The sequence below is a fragment of the Syngnathus floridae genome, chromosome 9 (genome assembly GCF_059516105.1).
Source record: "Syngnathus floridae isolate MCC-2025c chromosome 9, RoL_Sflo_1.0, whole genome shotgun sequence".
Classification (NCBI taxonomy): domain Eukaryota; kingdom Metazoa; phylum Chordata; class Actinopteri; order Syngnathiformes; family Syngnathidae; genus Syngnathus; species Syngnathus floridae.
Genome location: NC_142421.1, coordinates 5055727 through 5075159, shown reverse-complemented (window position 1 = coordinate 5075159; position 19433 = coordinate 5055727). Strand labels below are relative to the sequence as shown.

General features: G+C 45.5%; 1 protein-coding gene across 5 annotated transcripts in view; it reads right to left on the bottom strand.

The window, feature by feature from the left end:
• Window positions 1-1276: 1276 nt before the first annotated feature.
• The window catches only part of LOC148393061 (glutamate receptor ionotropic, delta-1-like), a 145113-nt gene continuing 126956 nt past the window's right edge, over window positions 1277-19433 (bottom strand). For 4 of the 5 annotated variants that reach the window (XM_088384541.1, XM_088384542.1, XM_088384539.1 and 1 more), the window contains 9 exons: window positions 19261-19380; window positions 14184-14285; window positions 13065-13262; window positions 11751-12087; window positions 9361-9499; window positions 6515-6710; window positions 5045-5211; window positions 3669-3909; window positions 1277-1964 (listed from right to left, as the gene is read on the bottom strand). In XM_088384541.1, the coding sequence (XP_088240667.1) occupies window positions 1530-1964; window positions 3669-3909; window positions 5045-5211; window positions 6515-6710; window positions 9361-9499; window positions 11751-12087; window positions 13065-13262; window positions 14184-14285; window positions 19261-19380 (1935 nt within the window). In that variant the 3' untranslated portion in view covers window positions 1277-1529. Of the gene's footprint in view, window positions 1965-3452; window positions 3910-5044; window positions 5212-6514; window positions 6711-9360; window positions 9500-11750; window positions 12088-13064; window positions 13263-14183; window positions 14286-19260; window positions 19381-19433 lie in introns of all 5 variants that reach the window. The other variant, XM_088384540.1, reaches the window with a different exon arrangement.

Sequence of the window (19433 nt, the reverse complement as noted above, 5' to 3'; positions counted from 1 at the left end):
GACATTATTTAATCGTTTGAGGCAATAAGGTTAAATAACTGCATCATTTATTAGCGGGCCACTTCTTCGTCTTAACTGAAATAACAGCAACCTGCAGCAGAAGCCCCCCCCCCGGCCTCATGAAAAATTAATCCGCTCTTCAAGTGGCACTGTACTTTCCTATCCACTGAGACTTTGAGTCCCAGAGGTGCTCGCTAGCTTTTGTTCCACCTCCAAATATTCTTTTTTTTTTGTCCTGTCAGCATAGCACGGCAAGCTCGACTAAATTATTCTCTCGCATGAAAGCTTTGGTTCCAGCTTTGTATTTGTTAGGTCACCGTTGCTTCTGGAAACATCCCTAAAAAGCTCAAATTCAGACTCACTTGGAATGATTTCCTTGGCACCAAAGCAATCGTTTGTAAAGTTGGGAGTAATCATATGGCTTGGATAGCAATAATATGACAATTTTACTTAGCATGCTAACAAAGATGCAACAAGCCAGAAATGAGATAATCATAAAAACGGCGCGTCCATCTGGCCAGCTTCGTTCGTCCCTGCGGGTAGAATCGAAGTTATTTAACAGCAGATTGGCCACACGGGCCAATTATACGGATTGTTCATGCGAGTCATGTATGGCGGGGTTACATCATTACGGCGTCTGTGCAAAAAGTGCATGGAGACTTTTGGTTTCACCACGGAGTTGAACATGTTTCATGGTACTGGATGATAACCTCTTAACCCTGACCCCAAAACCTTAACCCTGTAACTTCGGCTGAGTGGTTAAAGTTGTAAACTTGTAAATGAGAATAGCTGGTTTGAATTCTCCCATGGGTATGTTGTGTTTCTTTTTCATCCAATACTAATTAATTTTATTTAATAAATGATTTGTTGTTGATTTTTTCCAGTTCATTCAATTTAGTTCTCACCCGGCAACATATTTTTTTTCTTTTTAAAGACAATATGATGCGTAGAAATTGTTTTTGTGACACACCCGCCGCCGCAAGTCAACAGACACACAAAAACAGCACATGGCAGCACAACTTGCAAAGTTTCACACGTCGCTTTTTTGGTTGTACTATACCATTTTATTGTTTTCGTAAGAAACAAATCAGTCATTGAAATGTCTTTTTTTTTTTCCCAGTGTGAAATGTCTCTGTTGATCATGATTTCTCACAATACATTCAGTTATCTGAAAGAAAACGGAAGTGGAACTTGGCACTTAGAAAACAACCACAAAAAAATTGTCACCTTTATTTGTGGAGAACAAAAATTTACAAAGCCATTCAAACAGTCATCGTTTCCAAATACGTTTCCGCTTTTTTTTTTTTTTTTTTAAACTCAACTCTGGGGAATATTCAAAATACACTTTGTAATGTCGCTCTGCCCTCTCTATAGTTACAAATATGTACAGTAGAGTCTCCTCGGTCTTTCCTCGTGTCGCCTCACCACTGGTCGATAAAAACTTTTTTTTTTTTTTCTCTTTTGATTTTCAGGTTCTATTTATATCTCTCCACGACATTGGCACTGTTTATGCGAGTGAGCCGGAGCGCTCAGATGGAGGTCCCGTGGCTGGCCTCCCCCTCCGGGATGGCTCCTCCCGGCACGGGCTGGTAGGACATAGGCATGGGCGTCTTGACGGGGCTCTGGCGGAAGAGCCCCCCGTTGGGAGCCCGGTGTTTGCAGCGGATGGACGGCATGGTGGCGCTGCTGAGGGGCAGGGGCAGGGTCCGGCCGCCCGCCGCGCCCAGTGTCCTGCCGGCACCGTGGCCCTCGCGGAGGAAGGTGCTGACCGAGAGCGGCGGCGGCCCCCGGTGGGCGGGGTACTCCCGGGCCGACAAGACCTCCAGAGACTGGCTGGGCTGCATGCTGCCAATGTCTAGGGCCGAGATCTCGATGGACTGGCCCGGCAGCTGCTTGTGGGCCAGGTCTTCGTCCAGGAGGCTGTTTAAACGGTGGTGGACCTGCTCCAGGTTTACCTCTTTGTCCTGCAGGAAAGTTGGGGTTAGGGTGGGGGGGGCATTAAAAAAGGTGAGAGAGATGTTACACAGGTTGGTTTGTTCTCAAGGAACGTCAACAGCCCGTGCACTGGCCACATTGACCTGCAGGGTAACAGCAGTCTGGTGCATGCCAACGGAAAAAACAAATTGTCCAATTGAGGTGTGATGTAATAACACACCTGCTTACTTTGGAGAAAATAAAGAAAAGTTTACATCAAAATGTACACAGACATAAAAGAAGGAACATTGACTGACAAGACGGCCTCCGACACAAGACAAGTGGTTCTTAAACTGGAGTTCGGGGACTCCAGGAGGTCCGTGAGATGTTGTTTGAGGGTCCCAAAAAAGTTTCGTTTGTGATAGGACAAAGTGAAGGTCCTTGGAAGTGGTCCCTGGACTCCAAAAGTTTCAGAACCACTTTCTTTATGGTAAAACAAAGACGGAAATATTTAAAACACTTAAAATAGACATCCATACCACATCAATGACAAATGAAAGTGACGGAAAGCTGGAGGCGGGTTTCAAACTGGTGAATCGAATCATGAACAGTGGATTGCATCCCATGTATCGAGATACGTATGGAATCATCTTCTTGGACAGATGCACACTCCTAATAAATAGGAATGTGTTCTGGTTAAGTCGCTACAGAAATGTTTGCGTACAAAATCCTTCTCATGTCCCCAGTTGTGCCATCTTAGTCCGCCTCCAGCTTCCCTGGTCTTGCAATGACGACCCCAAAGACAACAGAGTGAGATGACAGATGAAGCGACTAGAATCTACTACCCCTGCCCGACCCCGTGTCCCGCCCCCTTTTTGTTTTTGTCCCAGCACAGCCAATCACCACGCAGGAATTCTTTTTCAGGCTGCTCCTGACCTGCCCGGGTCAAGAGCCTGGCGTCTGTATTTGTCAAACAAGGAGCCCAAATTGTGACGTTTGAGCTGGCGGAAAGGGCTTTGCTGTCCTCGTCGCCACCTCCTGCGTGCGACCGGGTCAGGTCAGGACGCGGACTGAAAGTGGTTCCCTGGAGCGGCAACGCTTGCATACCAAGTCAAACAGGCGGTGGCGGGTCAAGGCGGAGATTCTACGTCATCTGCTGGCGCTCACACTTTAGTTTAGGGATCCATGTCAAGCCTTCGTAGTCTGGAGGCCTCGTGCAGAGAGGGGTTGAGCACAAGTCCGAGCTCTACGGCATTAAGACTTGAATGGATGAGCTCGAGAGAGCTTCTGGACCACTGAAGTGCGTGTGGATGAACCCAGGAGTACAATTGGGACTTTCTTGGACATGAACAGTACACCATGACATGGTGACTATGCGGTTTTGTCATCGCCGCTGTGGTTCTCTCCCACGAGCAGCGGCGAGGCTCCCGACGGGAACGAACCACAGCGGCAGAGAAAGCGCCCCAAGCAATCTCCAGGCATGAGAAGGAATGATCACAGACCGATCACATGACGTCGGGACTATCGTCGGGGCACACCTATTATAACTGCGTGTACTGCAGCTCGACTAAATCGGGGCTGGCGTCTGTGCTTGCTGGATCCATAAAGTAGAGTGTGGCAGTGGCGTCTCTGGGCAGGACCGGGGGGCCCGGGGGTCTGGGTCTCGACCGGGGCCTCGGCGGGGCGGGGGGACCGGCGGCGGCGACGGCCCGGTTCGGACCAGGACCCGGGCCGGACGAGTTGTCATTGGTCACCTCTTTGGGCTCCTTTCGGCGGCAGTGGTTGCTGTTCCACCAGGTCTCCAGGGCGGCCACCAGCAGGGCCAGCAGCAGCCCGGCCGCCAGGATGCAGAAGACCCCGGCGAAACTGTGCAGGTGCAGCGCCCGGCCCTCCGTCTGGGCGTCGGCGTGGCTCTGCAGGTCGCAGCGGCCCTTCTTTGGCCACCACTTCTGCTTCAAGATGTCTAGGTCGCCTTTTTCCTGGAGCTCCAATATCCTGAGCAGGGCATAAAGGCAGCGGTACAAAAGCGGTCAGGGGCTCCGAGGTGTTAAAATAGCCCTCCGCGCCTCATTATGGAGGATTTGTAATATCTAGTTCTAACGTTCCAATAACTTTGTCATTTTCCACCGGCCAAGCTGCAATGAAAAATGGAGCTCATAATGAATTTAAAAGCAGATTGTGTAAAAGCAAAATGTAAAAAAGCAGACGGATGCGGACAACCCACACGAAGCCTTGAATCTCAGATTTTTCAACACTTTCGGCAAGGACCGGAACATAAATATCACAGCATAAATCTGCGCATGTATTGCGAGCCCCCCCCCCCCAAAAAGCACGCTCAGAAACATGGAAGCCTTTGACATGGAATAATTTCCACATGAAAAATGACAACGAGAGATGCCGCAGGTGTTTTTCATTCATTTGTCCACAAGTTATGCATTCAAGTGATGCTGTGTTTCTACACTTTGTAAGCCCCAAAAAAAAAAAAAAAAAAAAAAATGGGAGGAAAATGAGAATTGATTGCCATCCAGTAGAAAAGCAACAGTTTAATTTAATTGAGGACTAAATTCTCCTTGCTGTTTCAAAAACACGTTTTGGTTCATTGATGAGTAATATATCGCATTTATTTGCTACTTTAAGACTGAATTATCTGTGATGTTTACAAAAAATATCTCTTAGCTTTTGTTTACAAGATGAACAATCACGAAATGAGCTTTAAGGTGAAAAGCAAACATAAGAAATGGTTTCGTTGAAGACTTTAAAATGCACTCCCCTCTCCCTCCTGAATTTGAATCCCATGAATAGTTCAGCCCTAATTTAAAGTTTTCTTGGTTGTTTACAAAAATTCCACGTATTGATAAAAGATTCCAAACTGGTTTGAATGAACGGCTATGAGGTTGCCAGGCAACAAGTCCAATCTCAAAGCAGGCGCGAGCATCGTGCATCTCCCCAAATCCCTCGCCGCCAAATCACTCCTTTTTTGCTTTCAACAAGTGTCCTCTGGTAGATTCTTTCCCTTTTTGTTCCCTGCTGCACGTGACCCGACGGGGCTTCCTAGTCAAGGACCGTGACGGCGCTAATGATGTTCTGTAAAAAGCCGGGCTTTCTAAAGGTGTGATGGCGGAGTACCAACTTCTGAGAGAAGAGGTCCCTGTAGGGGCTGCCGTGCTGCAGAGCCACGCCGTAGCCTCTGGTGCTGATGCTGCTGCCAGCCACCGTCAGCGTGCAGTCGTCGTCCGTCAGAGCGGCGTATTCCACCACCGCCATGTCCCACAGGAAGGCGTACGACTCTCGCTTAACCTTCGGGAAGACCACGTTAAATATTTCAGTAGTTGATGAATATACAGGGCTTGGAATCATTATGAATAGATCTATAACAAACAACCCTGATCTAATTGTGTACTGTTGTTTTTTTTGTTTTAGACCCCCCCCCGATAAAAAAAAAATCCAAAAAGACACAGGTTTGATACACAAAGGATAATTGCGTGAGCCGACATCTGGATGCTTGCAAAAAAATAAAATCTTGTTTGAGTCACATTGATTTTTGACAAAGATCAATTGGGCATTGTTGGCTCGAGACTGGCAAAAAAGTCCCGCTCACTCATTACGGCAAAAACTTTATTCCTGAGGAGCCCGATGACTTCCATACTGCCTGCATTGGAGCCGCAATGTTTTTTTTTCCCTTACTTTTTGTAGTTCAACTTTGCTGAACCCCCCTGCGTCACATCTTCGACACGGTGTCCCAATTACGTGCACGCTAATGCCAAATGTAATTTCCTGAAAGCTTCTCTGTGTAATGACTCGCCACAGCTCAAGCTGTGCATAATGTCACACTGGCCCCAACTTGTTTTTTTTTCCCCAATCGAAGGAAGTCATTTTGTGAGTACATTTCCTTTTTTTTAAACCTACAGTTGAGTTTGATCTTTTTAAGAACAAAGCCAAAGAACTTCGGCTCCAACACGCCAGAACGACATTTCTTGTCAACCATGATGAAAATCATTTGCGTGAAGGAGATGAGAATGGCGCCGGAATCCTTTTGGATTTGCGCTTTCTTGTTGTCTCGGTTCTTTCCCCCCAAGGTGTCGTCGCGTTGCCGAGCGCTGTCAACAAATGCGAAAAAAAACAAGCCTCTCTGCACCTCGTGTCTCATTAGGACCACGCAGACACACGTAGAGGAAGGCGCTTCTTTTGCCTCCTGACTACAAGTGAGTCAACTCGAGGACATTTGTGGCTTGGCATAAAATCCGACTCAGCAAAGAATCACCGTTACATTAACTCTGTCTGAGACGTGTTCTTTATCTCCATATCTTCGTATACCCAAGCAGCTCCTGGTTTACGGCTGGCGGTCCAAAACCGGCCCACCCGTATCGTCCTGATCCAAATTAGGCTTCCTCATTAGATGTCTGAACTTCACAGATATTTGTTCAATTATGGATTCCACCTTCTTGGGCTTATGCACGCCTGTGGCTGTTGCACTCTGACGGACAGGAAAGGAATCATAAAATATTTCTTTGCTACCCCAGTGACTAAAATTTGCGGATTTCGGAAAGCAAAGTCTGGATCTCATTAGCTTTTGGGATGAGTGGTTTTGGGGGTGTCCTACCTTCTTGATGCCTTCGCCGGGGCCCGAGACGGAGTGCTGGAAGCCGTTGTTTTTGTTGATGGTCTTCCACAGGTCGGCAAAGGTGCTGTCCTGCTCCAGGGGGTTGGTGCCTTTGGCTTGGAAATAATCGTACACGGCCGAGTCCCTCACCGTCCCGTACGCCAGGTCTGCTTGCTTGGACAGGTCCTGGAAAGACCTGGAAAGCAATGACCCTTTTTTTTTTTTAGCTTCTTTGCCGTAGAAAAAGTGTTATATTAGCACCCCGGGACAACATTTGGGCTTTTCTCCAAGCCCAATCAGCATGTTAAATGAGCGCTCCCGAGGTCTTGTGTGCATTGGAGAAAATCTCATTAGCATGCTCTCGACGAAGCAAATGCGCCGCACCTGTAGCTTCCCTGCCTGACGCTGGTAGCGTGCCCGCGGCGAGCGCCCGCGCTAACGATGAGAAGAAATCCAAGGGTTTGGATTCTGAACGATCGGCGCATTAATCTCTCCGATTGGCCATTAACTGTTCATAAGAGCATACGCTAATGTACTTTTTATGAACAATACTGCATATCTGAAAATGACTCTCTCATGACGCTATTATGCAGAAGTGGTGAGCGCCTAAGAAGACAAATTTTTTTTTTCGGGGGGAGAAACTCCCTTGGGCTCATATAGGTGACCGATAATAATGATTGTTTTCGATTGTTGGTAGTCTTTTTTTTAATTTCTGTTTTCATTATCGCTGCTGAAATGCTGCCAAATGCGCTAATATGCATGTCATTATTGGAATTTGCATTCAATGTCAGTTAAACGGTTGTGGAAACCAGGCGGCTGACACTGTAAACAAAATGTGTTTTATCCGTTTTTCTGCAACCATAAGCAAGACATTAGAGGAGCGCCACGCTGCTTTTACAAGCACACTAGTCTCGTAAAAACCAACAACAACAACAACAACAGAAAGAGGAAATCGAAAAGCTTATCTCGGGATGATGACGTGGGGCTAATTCAGCCGTTTAATTAGAAGCCTCTAGAGCGTGGCTCGGAAGCAACTTGAGGCGCAAATAAGTGATTTGCTAGTTTATCATCTGCGGCCTCTTTCGGCAGGTAGCATTCCCAGCTTTTGCCGCAGTGGAAAAAAAAAAATAACCCATGAGATGATTTTTTATTTATTTTTTTTGGATTGCATTTTCTTTTAACTGTAGCACGCTGAGCCGTAGCAAACACTTGCATTTGAAATTAATCAACTTGGTAAGTAATTGGAACCGTAAGGTAAGGTAAACGGAACAAGAATAGGGAGGTGAGAGCAAGACAGATGGATGGAAATAGTTTTTCTTCTGAAAACAGCCTGTAGTCATTAAATCTCCAGCAAAAAAAAAAAAAACAACCTACTTGAGATGAAAAATGATAGTCTATTAGATAATTAAGTTTTGTTCTTGTGTCTCTAGTCAAAAGATGTTACATGAGACCTCCTATGAAAAGAAGAAATATGCTAATTAGAGCCCAATCGACAAGATTTTTTTTAGGCCGACGTCGATTCCAATATTTGGCAGAGTAAAACACAGATAATCCAATAATTGTCAAATATGCTAATTAGAGCCCAATCAATAGGATTTCTAGATGTGATGTCAAGGGCTAATTTGCATTATCACCTGTGATGAACTGGTAGCCAACGCCCGAGACCGAACCGCTCCCCTCAAAAGGTTCTAATTTCAACAAAACAACTACAAGGTGTGTTAAGTGTGCTACAATCCTTCATTTGCATTTTGACAAAGAAATTTCACCTTGGAACTCTTTTGAATGGTGAATCTCTCCTCTCTAAGTCTGATGACGCCTTTCGACTTGCTAAATTGGACCGTTTATGGACAAATACGCCTCCTGAGGGGAATATTTTGTGCACTTTTTGGCACTGACTTGCGTCCCGTGTGCTTTTTTGGCAGTAGGACAGTCGCTTGAGGGAGATAAGAAATTGACTACTTGTCGAATCATAAAGGAATCATAAATTGAACTCCACGGGGGTCGCAAACTGCACCTTGTTAAGCCCGCCTGATAGAATATGATACCTTTTTATGTTTTTGTCCTCGTTCAGACTTTAAAAGTAGGACGAGTGAGCGATGGGCATCATTTCTCCAGCAGAGAAAAGAATATTTGGGAGCTTATCGATCGCCGAGGTGTGTTTACGAAGGAGAACAGAGAGAGGCGCTGAGTTCATTAGTCTTACTTGGTGGAAAAAAGTTTTCATCCAAAGTCGGCTTCCTGACTGTTTTGAGCAGACTTGCGCTTAAGCGTCACCTTTATGTCAATTTGCGGCAATGATCGAATCTGCCAACATTGACTCGAAGGGCGTTCGCCACCTAACTTGCTTTGTCCTTTGCAATACGACCGCTGCCCTCGTTTGATCCAGAATCTTCTGCGTTGAGGCTGTCACATTGATTTTGTTTTCTTTTTATTTCATCCCACCCTCCCTGTCAGCCGTCCACTTCTCGCAGCTCTTCAGGCGCCCTTGAGTCCTCTCCCAAACAAATAACATGTAATACCGTCCCGGGATTGTTTTATGTTTACAAAGATTACTGTGTGTTCTCCGCAAATAATCCCACACCGGCTACATGATTTATGAAGCACTTACTTCTGAGGATTGCAGGGAGAACATTTTGTTTTCATTGTTATCATTCTCTGCATGCGCTCACAATTAAAACACACAAATGCCTTTGAGCTATTTTTTTTTCATACTTGTTCATTTAGTAGTATGAGGTGATGTTTTTTTAATATCTCAGCTTACCTTCTTTGCTGTTCAATAGATACGGTAGATTGCTACTCATCAAACTGCGCAGGTAGAAAAGAGTCGCTAATGGTATCAGTCTTACCTTATGGCGTTGTCCATGCGGGAGACGGTGAGGTAGGCGGCCAGGTTGGCCGTGTAGGATGAGCACACGATGAGGGTGAAGAGCCACCAACTGCCCATCACGATGCGCAGGGCCACCGTGCCCAAGATGGAATCGCTGCCTGCGCCGACACACATGCGCAGCGTCGTTATTGGGGCCAAGCTCTTAAATTCAGACCATTTTTTTTTCTCCTTTCCTTTTTTTACACATTACACACATTAAAAAATTAGAAAAAAATATTTGTACTCCCTCACTCCCCCAAAATATAACTACTAAATAATAATAGAAATCAACAAAATACCCAATTTTTGTTAATTATTATTATTTTTTTAAATATTTATTTTTTGTTGCTGGTCTTTCCAAGCATGTTCATGGAACGAATTCTAATTTCGTCTCAAGGCACGGCTGGATTCGAACACGCATGGCAAAATTTGCCCCAAAATGTCGAGTCTTCATTAATAGTCGTTTTTATTCATCCAACTTTCTTCCTCCCATGTTTTTTTTTTAAGCTTTTTGACCGCTTCATCACGTTTGTTTTGCACATTTCATTTCTGCCTCTCCAGCGCTCTCACTATGAAATCAAAAAGGGCTTATGAAGTGTACGAGAGAAATGTCAGGATGAATTTCAGTATTTGAAAGGAAAAAAAAGTAGCTGTAGAAATGTCAGGAGGAAGCCGGCGCCAGTGCAAAATGATGTGATGAGAGCGTCTTTGGCTGGAGTGTGTCACCGTTGACGCAGCTGCGGCCTCGGGACGGAAGTGAACGCCTCGTCAGACGCTGCGCCGTGCCGCGCCGCGCCGCCATCCGTCATTTTTATTATGCGCGCCTTTGAGTGATCTTTAAAGGTCATCGAATGTGAAATGTGCGTCGTGAAAGTCAAGTGGATCTAGTGCGGCGCTCCGTCTTCTTCTCCCAAATAAACTTCTTATAAAACTTTGTCATCAGGCGCAAACAACGATTTGCCTCTTTGAAATTGCTGCTCGCCATGATTTCCAGCCGCCCTCCAAAAGGGGAAATATGATTTTAGAATGGACTTTTTATTGTTTAGAGACAAGTAGTTGGGAGTGCCTGCCCGTGCGTGCGTCAAGCGAGAAATCAACGGCGCATTCGATCAAGCGTTGGTGCGGCACAAACAAAACAAAACGCTGCTGACAAAAAGCAAAGCGTGGAGAGTATCTGTTGTGCAAATGTACACTAAGTGATACGGTTAATCTTCTAATATGTGTGAGTCGGCGATTTTTTTTCCCCACATCTGTCCAGTTCAGAGGTTTTCGGCTGCATTACCACATCTATAATAAAAAATAAATAATCGACTAAACAAATAAATAAAAATCCCTTGTCTCAATCGAAAAGACAAGAGAAAGTTTCCCCTAGTCTGGTGTGTGCAGCAAATGTTGCCATATCATTTGGACATGACGGCCGAGTTCACGCTCTCCAACAAAGCCATTATGCATCAGCGTTCGGCTCCATATCAAAGAGACCGGCGTCTTCCCGGAAAACAAAGCGTCTGCTTGACAAAGACCAAAACTGGCAGCACTGGGAGTCAAAGTGAAACAAAAAGCGCATCCTAAATTCATGCTGTTTTGGGGCTGGATGATGGATGCTGCTTAGTTGTCCAAACAGGACGTCTGAGCTGGATGCCGAGCAGCTGTAAAGATGAGCCGGCACCGGCGTCCTTGAAGAAGACACCTTTGCAAAAATGCAAGGCTGTGCATTTGTTTCGATGACGGATGGCTCAGTGGCGGCCAGCTCTTCAATGCATGTACGCTATTTTAATTGATTTGTTCATTCCTCACCTTTTCTGCTCTGTTTAATCACAAAGTGTTTCAAACTTCCTTCCGTCTAATATGTCAACATTTTGCTTCGAAATCATGTTGATGATGCGCTGACCTCAAATAAGGCGAACCGTGCTTGGCAATGCTGGAGTGGTCTCAAATATACGGCATGTGGACCAGCCAGGAAAATGTGCGGTCAATTCGAGATGACCAAAACATTGGTGGACTTTACAATGATTTTAAAACTATTATTTTTTTCGTAATTAAAGCCTCAATATGTGATAATTTTACTTGGGCGCGCCAGCTTTTAATTCATTAACGGTGGATGGTCAGCATTTGCATTACATTAGCGAGAGTAACGTTAGCGGAGAAGCCGCAACACCTGCAGAAGTGACTTGTAATAAGGATTGTAATAATTATTGTCATGGCAACCGAATTGCCACTTTATTTGTATCAAACAATGGCGGGCCAGACTTTATTGCTTTCTTAGCGATGAATGAATTGATTCTATTTGGTCAGTATTGCCAGGTTTAGTCATCTCAGTCTGTAATTAACGCAACGTCATGTACAAATGCGACCAAACGCCGGCTGACTCACCTTGTTGGACAAAAGCTCCGTAGACGATCCAGATGGCGCTCTGCAGCGAGGTGGAGGGCGACGGCGGCGGCGGCGGGTGGCCGCCCGCGCTGTTCTGGCAACGGATGGCCTGGATGCGTCTGAGCAGAAAGATCATGACGCCCACCACCGGGATGGCGGCGGCGATGCAGGCCCACACGGCCAGGTCGAACGGCGCCAGCAGGGAGAAGATGTTGATTTTTTCTTCCGACTTGCGCATCAAGATGCCCACCGAGTAGTCCAAGTAGCGCTTGCTGAAGTCCACCACGCGCTCGCGCTCCGGGGTGATGGTGATGGCCGACACGGCCATATCCGCCCTCTGTTCGATCGCATTGACAGCAAAAAGAGCATTTGATACTGAGGATGGATTCAGTTTGACTTGCTTTGATTCAACAGTCCGACTCAGTTAGAGAAGGTAGGACGCCATTTTAAATACATTTGAATGAACTCTCCAATAAACGAGGATTCGATACATATCTTGATATATTTCAAAGTGGAACCAACCATTCGGTTTGAAGAGCTCACAACTTTTTCCAAAACGATTTTTGATTCAAATAATTCTTTGTTAGATTATTATTCTAATTTATTGAGCTTCCTGAAGAGACCCAAAGACTAAAAATGCTAAACCAAACGTTCAGAAATGATGACATGAATGGTTGGCAGCAAAACTATCTTTGGCATTAACTATGAATCTACAATGTCTCATTTCCAAAGTTAAATACAAATCTAATATCTGCCAATCTTTTAGATTCGGTCAAACGACGATATTAAAGCACCATGCCTTGCGTATGGAAATCTCATTCAAGTTTAATTCCCATGATCCGTCCAGACCTTCTGTTTCTGCAAAGCCATTTTTGTATTCAGCCAGCCTCTCCCGATCAGGTCAATGAAAGCCTCAAGGTGGTCTGAATTAAGTCAGGACCGTTATGAAGTCAAAATTTTTCATGCAGCCTTCTGTTTCAACGCAAAATAAAATTGAACCTGTGTGTGAAAGGAAACATGACAGCGACTTGCTTCACATTAGCGGCCTGAGAAAATAAGCTCTAAATCCATTACGGCGAGAACTATATGACTATTATGATTCACAGTCATGCTCTCAAACCTTTGTCCTTCTATTTCCCAGAACCAAGCCGACCGACTGTTTAGCGGACTGTGCGATGCTTTTCTGTTTTTGCTTCTATTACAGCAACTCCATTAGTGGGCCCTCTTTTGTTTTTTTTTTAAAAACAAGAAAATCTACCAGAGAAACCATTCAGATCTAAATCTGGACACCGGAAGGCAAAACCCCGCACCGACCTTTCCAATGAGTTCTCCAATCATTCCGTTCCAGGAGCCATTGGGGAGCGCCGAGCCGTACTTAGCATCTCCAACTTGGTAGATGTCGTACTTAAAGCCCAGGATCTTGGCTAGGGCGTCCAGGACGTCGATGGAGAAGCCCTTGTATCGCATGGGCTGGCCCAGGATGTTCTCTGCCACCATCACAAACGGCTCTTCCTGTTAACATCATGTTTCAAATGGTCAGAACTGAAGCTCAGAAAAGACGAACAATCACTTTTAGGCTGCTGCTCAACGCAAAATTTGGTAGACCCACAAAAAAAAACCCTCTCAAGAACTCAAAACAAATTAAAATCAGTCAGGCTGACCTCTATTGAATTGTCATTGTCCCTTCAAGAAACTTATGCTCAGCGCTATTCGTTGTATTTACCTGAGGGGCCGGGAAGTTAATTACGCTTTACAAATGCAGGCGAACCCAAGTGAGCGGAAACACCCAAAAGTTCATTAGTGCAGCTTTAATCATTCATTGTGATGCACCGCAAACTAGCTGGCAGAGATGAGTACACGTGAAACTTGAGGGGCCTCCGAAGGAGCCAGAGTTGATAAAATAGTCTCGTCTGCTCCTCTTGACGCCACCATGGCAACGGTGGCGGTTCGTCAATGTGGAAATGGACCTCTAAAAAAAATTGTCCGTCTTTATGAAGTGCCAGAGAGGAATTAAGAGCAGAAACAGGGAGGGAGGGCGTATGGCGTGATCGAGGCGACGGTGCTGAGCTCAACTTATGTGAAGAAATACACTGCGAGGGAAACCATGCATGAAGAAGAAGAGGAAGCGCGGTGGGGGGAAGACGAGGAGGGAGGAAAGGAAAGTTGGCAGAGGGCAAACTGACATTGAAGGGTTTCGAACGGCCCAGTTCGTGCGGGGGTAAAAAAAAAATCTTTGAAAGTCCTCTCGAGCGACGAGTGGCCGGGCTTTGTCACACATGCTCCCAGAGGGGTTGCCCGTTGTTTTTTCTATGCCTGAAAGTCTTCCTGCTAGGAGGACACTTTTCTGTGACCTTGCTCAATTTAGATTTTGTCCAAGTTTGGTCAGTTTTATCTTTTTGTACAAGTAACACACAGTTGACCCATGCGACTTACCAACAGGGTGACAATCTTAAGCGTCACCCCCTGCATGCCGCTCTCGATCCGGCTCTCCTTTAAGCTTCCGTTCAGACCCCGGCTGGAGTCCCACGATGCCAACTATACGGTAGAAAGAAAAAAAACCGGATCAAGTTAGAGACTCAGAGCAATGAGATGCGGCCATTGCATCGCAACGACTGTAACGGTAATTTTGCGCTCTTTCAAACAAACGCACCCGAGCATGCAAAACAAACAAAATGTCTCGTGGAATGAATTTCCAAAAGACGTTGAACGCAAAATGAAACAAGCAAGCTGAAACAAATGCCATCACCTCAGCTGACAGTTTATGATTCGGCGGCCGTATCTCGCAAGACATCTGGTTGCCAAGGCGACAGGTGTCAGCCATTATTAGAATGTTGTTTGGACTTTCAGGCGAGACAACAATGTTCTGCTGCACTTTGAATGTAATCTGCGGCTTGTTTAGAGATGAAAGCGGCAGAGGCGGCCATACAGGAAAGTCGAGGCACAATAAGACACCAACATTTGTTAGCCTTCCGCCTCGTCAACTTTGTGAGCTCCGTCTCCGCTTGGCAAGAAGATGTCGTTTAAATTGTTAATCAGCGTTTCTCGCCGGTCAAGTGTCCTGCCCGGATGGGATGCGTCACTTTTCAGGAGTCTTCCTCATTGGAAATGACAGGACAAGAAGGACGGCCTGCAGCCAAACAACCTCGCCCCCTCCCTCACAAAGCAGCTTCCAACTTTCCAATTTTCTAGTCTTATATCAAATGAAAAAGTTAAGTAGGACTGTATCGTGTATGGGTGTCAGGGTGGAGTGGACAATGGCTTGAAAACAAAAAAGTCCAACCAGGGAACAAAAGCCATAATCGGAGTTTTTTTCTCTCGAAGATGTTAAGACGTTGCGATGCATAAAGACTTGAAAGGGACGATAGAGCGCCCATATTGCAGCTCCGTAGAGTCGACGATATTGACCTATGGAAGTTCTATGATATGCCTTTTTAAAAAGACATCGTAATGACGGTTATTTGGCTAATGGCCACCAAGCTCAATCTTTAACGAGGCTGCGAAAATGCCAATGATCGTTTTAAACTGACAAAGAAAGGCAGCAATGATTTTCCTTTTTAGGGCTTCAATTACCCGACGGGGACAAGACGGCCGATGACGCTCGTCATTGAACCATTTCGACTGCGTCATTACGACGCACGGAACAATAGCGGAAGCGAGTTTCCGATTTTTTGCCTTGAGCTACTTCAGCCAGTCCAATGCACACACGTAACTTGGCTATTTGTATCGTTTGATCCTAATATTGGAAAAGGAACTTTGTGAATACTGTTGAAGTTGATTCCCTAAGTTTCAGAAAGTCAAGAAGACTTTCCAGAAGAAGCTGGAATGAAGCTATCGCTCATTGACAGACACCACGGAGTGACTACTAATATCAATCCGCTCTGACAAAAACAGGGAACATCTAAAATGATCCGTTATCTCCATTTCCACATTTGATGTCACGTCCGCAGATGAAAGAACCCCCGGCATCGGCGTTCAGATCGACAATGCGGCTAAAGTCAGCAACTTGCGAGTCTGTGGGTGTGCGAGAAAGACGATTAAATTAAAACCACAGTTAGCTTTATCGTTTAGCTATTGTTAATCTCCTCAGATATCACGTCACATGACCAAACTCAGAAAAAGGGGGGAGCCGTGATGGGCACTTGACTTGAACACTTGACAAAGTTAGCTAGATAAGCTCCAGCGCTAGCAAAAATGGATGGCTGGATGTCAAGCAACTCAAACCCGCTCCAACTTGACTCCACATTTGTTGGCTAGAGAGAAAAAGTCTGTCCACTTCTCCAGGGACTCGAGTGGAGCCAAAAAAAAAAAAAACATGGCCAAATAAGCGGCGTTGTACAGCTGCCGAGAACAAAAAAAAGACGGTCCAATTTGGCATGATGATGACGAGGGCCGCTGGGCCTTGTTTGGGCCAGGACTGGCAGCCATGACACAATTATTGCTCTGATTAAGCAGACGTCGCTGTGTTTTCTTCATGCCGGGCGAGGACCTGGCGAGCGAGGTCGCCAAACCATCTCGGCAGGTTGAACCAGATGCCAACTGGCTCCTGCTCTGTTAGTTTCTTTGGAAAATTGTTTACGGGTCGATATGACCCACTCTATGTTTCAATATCCACAATGTACTGGCGTTTTTCCCCTGACCTATTTTTGAAGCTACTGTTTTGTTTTGTTTCTTAGCAACAATTTTCATGGGTCAGAAGAACACGGTACACACTTAGCACTTGAACTTTTGCTGTTCAAAAAGAAACTTTCAAAATGGAATTTTTCCAGCCACTGTGAACTAAAACGCTCGGGAAGAAGCATCGGCGGTGCAGGTCGGCGTTGGACGCGTCGGTGTTCTGAGGTCTAATAACGAACGTATTCGTCATGGCCGTCTCTCCTGAAATAAGCTTATTTGGGAGAGGTTAATGGCGCACCACGGCGGCGCCATGTTTCTCTATAATTCCCCACTCAGCACAAGACGGCTGTCATCGTTACTGAATGCGCCCGGGAGAAATCAATTGTGACTGATGCATGAAAGATGCTCGACTAAGAGGAGCGATTACATCTCGACCAGCGGACTTTTCTCGGCGAAGAGCCTCATGCCAACGGGAAGTCAATTGCAATATCTGCTTAGAAAGGAGCTGACACATCAATAAGCGCAAAGCGAGGGAAGCAAAACAACAAGAGCGCCATCGATCACTCTGCAGCGGGAGAGCGAGCGGCGAGCTGGTGGCGCAAACTCGCAGTGGCCGTCCAGGAAATAGTATTTCAGTCTTCATTAGAGTGTCTTCAGCAGAGAGACGCCTCATCTAAGAGCCATCAGGCCGGGAGGAAAATGGACTGGTTGCGGATAAACGATGATGGAGAGGGAGGAGGAAGGTTGAGTAGGATGCGGAGGACGCCGTGTAATGCCGCGTCTCATTTCACTGACGGACTTTCTCCATATTCATATGAGCCAGCGTCTGAGCGTCTGGCAATGTACATAAGACACGGCGAGTAATCACATGTGGCATCTCATTGCTGTCTCCTTCTGCTTCTAATTGGACATACAAGAGTTTGTGTGTCTTGGCTGGAGACATGTGAGATTCCTGCGTGACGCGTCTCCTCTTCACGACTCCTTAATGGTGGCGTTATGATGAATCAGCGTGGTGATTTCGGCTTCGGGCTGAGGGGCGATTAAATCTTCATTATGGCTTCTGGTCTGCGTCGCTCGGCATGGATTGAACGTAAAAAAAAAAAAAAAAAAAAAGAAGGGAAGTCAATTCCTCTTCATTCGACGGGAAGCCCCTTGACGGAATTGGGACGTCGGCAGTGGCGGCGACAAACAAATTACGAGCCAGAGTACGCAGGGCTTAATCTTGCCAAACAAACCAGACTCAAGTTTGTCAACGCAAGTTACGATTATACGTTTCCAAAACACTTCATTAGATCTGAAAACTCAACTGATAGCCATTTTCATTGCCTCTCAGATGACATTACGTTTTCATTTTAGAATAAAAGAGGTACTTCGTTGACTTCACAAAACTTGCACGAGGTCAAAAGAGAATAATTTATTCGATGTGTAGACAAAAAAAGATTGTGTTTTGTGTTTTTCACCTGCATTGGGATTGCAAAATGTTTGCTAACCAGTCAACCTACATAATTAAGCGCTCCACTCCAATCCGTCAACTCAAGACTAACAAGCACACACCCAACCGACCAAACAAACTAACCCTAACCAACTAATTAACCAACAAACCAACCTAACTAACAAACTAACAAACTAACAAACCAACCAACCAACCAACCAACCAACCAACCAACCAACCAACCAACCAACCAACCAACCAACCAACCAACCAACCAACCAACCAACCAACCAACCAACCAACCAACCAACCAACCAACCAACCAACCAACCAACCAAACTAACTAACTAACTAACTAACTAACCAATCAACAATGCCTTACTAACCGAACCCAACAAAAACAAACAAAAGCAGAGTTTAGCCGACTTCCAAAGACCACCACAGTAACTCGCTGGATCGTTGCATGATGTCGAAGATCTTTCGAGGGCATCTTTCTATTCCTACCTCCCTCACAAGGTTGTCTCGGCTCTTTCACGTCATCCCATTGTGACCTGAGAGGACATGTATCATTAATGTTCTCCTTTCTGATGCCTAATGAGCCACAACAGTGAGTGCCATCTACTTTACAGTATCTGGCCGATGACGCGGCGCCGTGAAAAATGGAGCCGTGGAGAAGAGCCAAAGGTGTTTTAATGGAGCAGCAATACCGCAGAGGTTAGTGGAGAGGTCTTGGAAAAATGATCAATTGTTTCATACACACGCTACGAGGTCACATGGAGAGAATATTACAAAAAAAGACTGTTTTCATTAGCGCTTCCACACTGCCTGCCACAAAAGGACAGCGGAGTGCAAATCCATATCGCTTTTAAAATAGCCCACCGAATATTAGAAATGCAAACGATGCTCATGCTTTGTGCAATAAGGACTCAAAAGGGGAACAGTGCGGCGAGATACGCCGTTATCTCTGACGTACAAAGAAAAAAATGGAGAAATTAAGAGCCGCCAACGCGAAAATCTCACAGCTACTATATGTGTAAAGCAAAAAAAACAAAAGGAAAAAAAAATTGCTCATTCTTTTCAATTCATGTTACCATAACAACTAGTCAGAAGAGGGGCTGCAGATTTTTTTTTTTGACCTCTGTTCTTCCCTGTACTGGCAAAATTACAGGTGTAGTTCTTTTAAGAACCTACAGGATGAATGAATGTGCTGTCACATCTGATCAATTTTTTTTTTTTATCCCACCAAAGTTTCTCTGTTCTCACCGTCAAGAATTTCCCCTCCTGCTGCTAAAACTTTCTAAGAACAAAATCCCTCCTGTGCTTTTATGAAATGCTTGTCTGAAAAATGCAAATGTGACATGCGCAGCTGTCGTCATAGCAACGGAATGACCGACTTCTGTCACTATATGCCATTCGTACGTAAATGTAGGGAATACAATATATTTTCGCGGATGACAAACTCACCCATTTGGGACGTCTACCGAAGGTCTCGCTGTAGCTGCTTCCGAGAATCTCAAACTGCACGTGAGAATTGGAGCCTTCCGCCCGAAAGTCCATAAATCCTGTCAAGCCGCTGATGCGTCCCTGCAAAAAAAAAAAAAAAAAGCCACCTCGTCACAATTCTAACTCTGGATTCA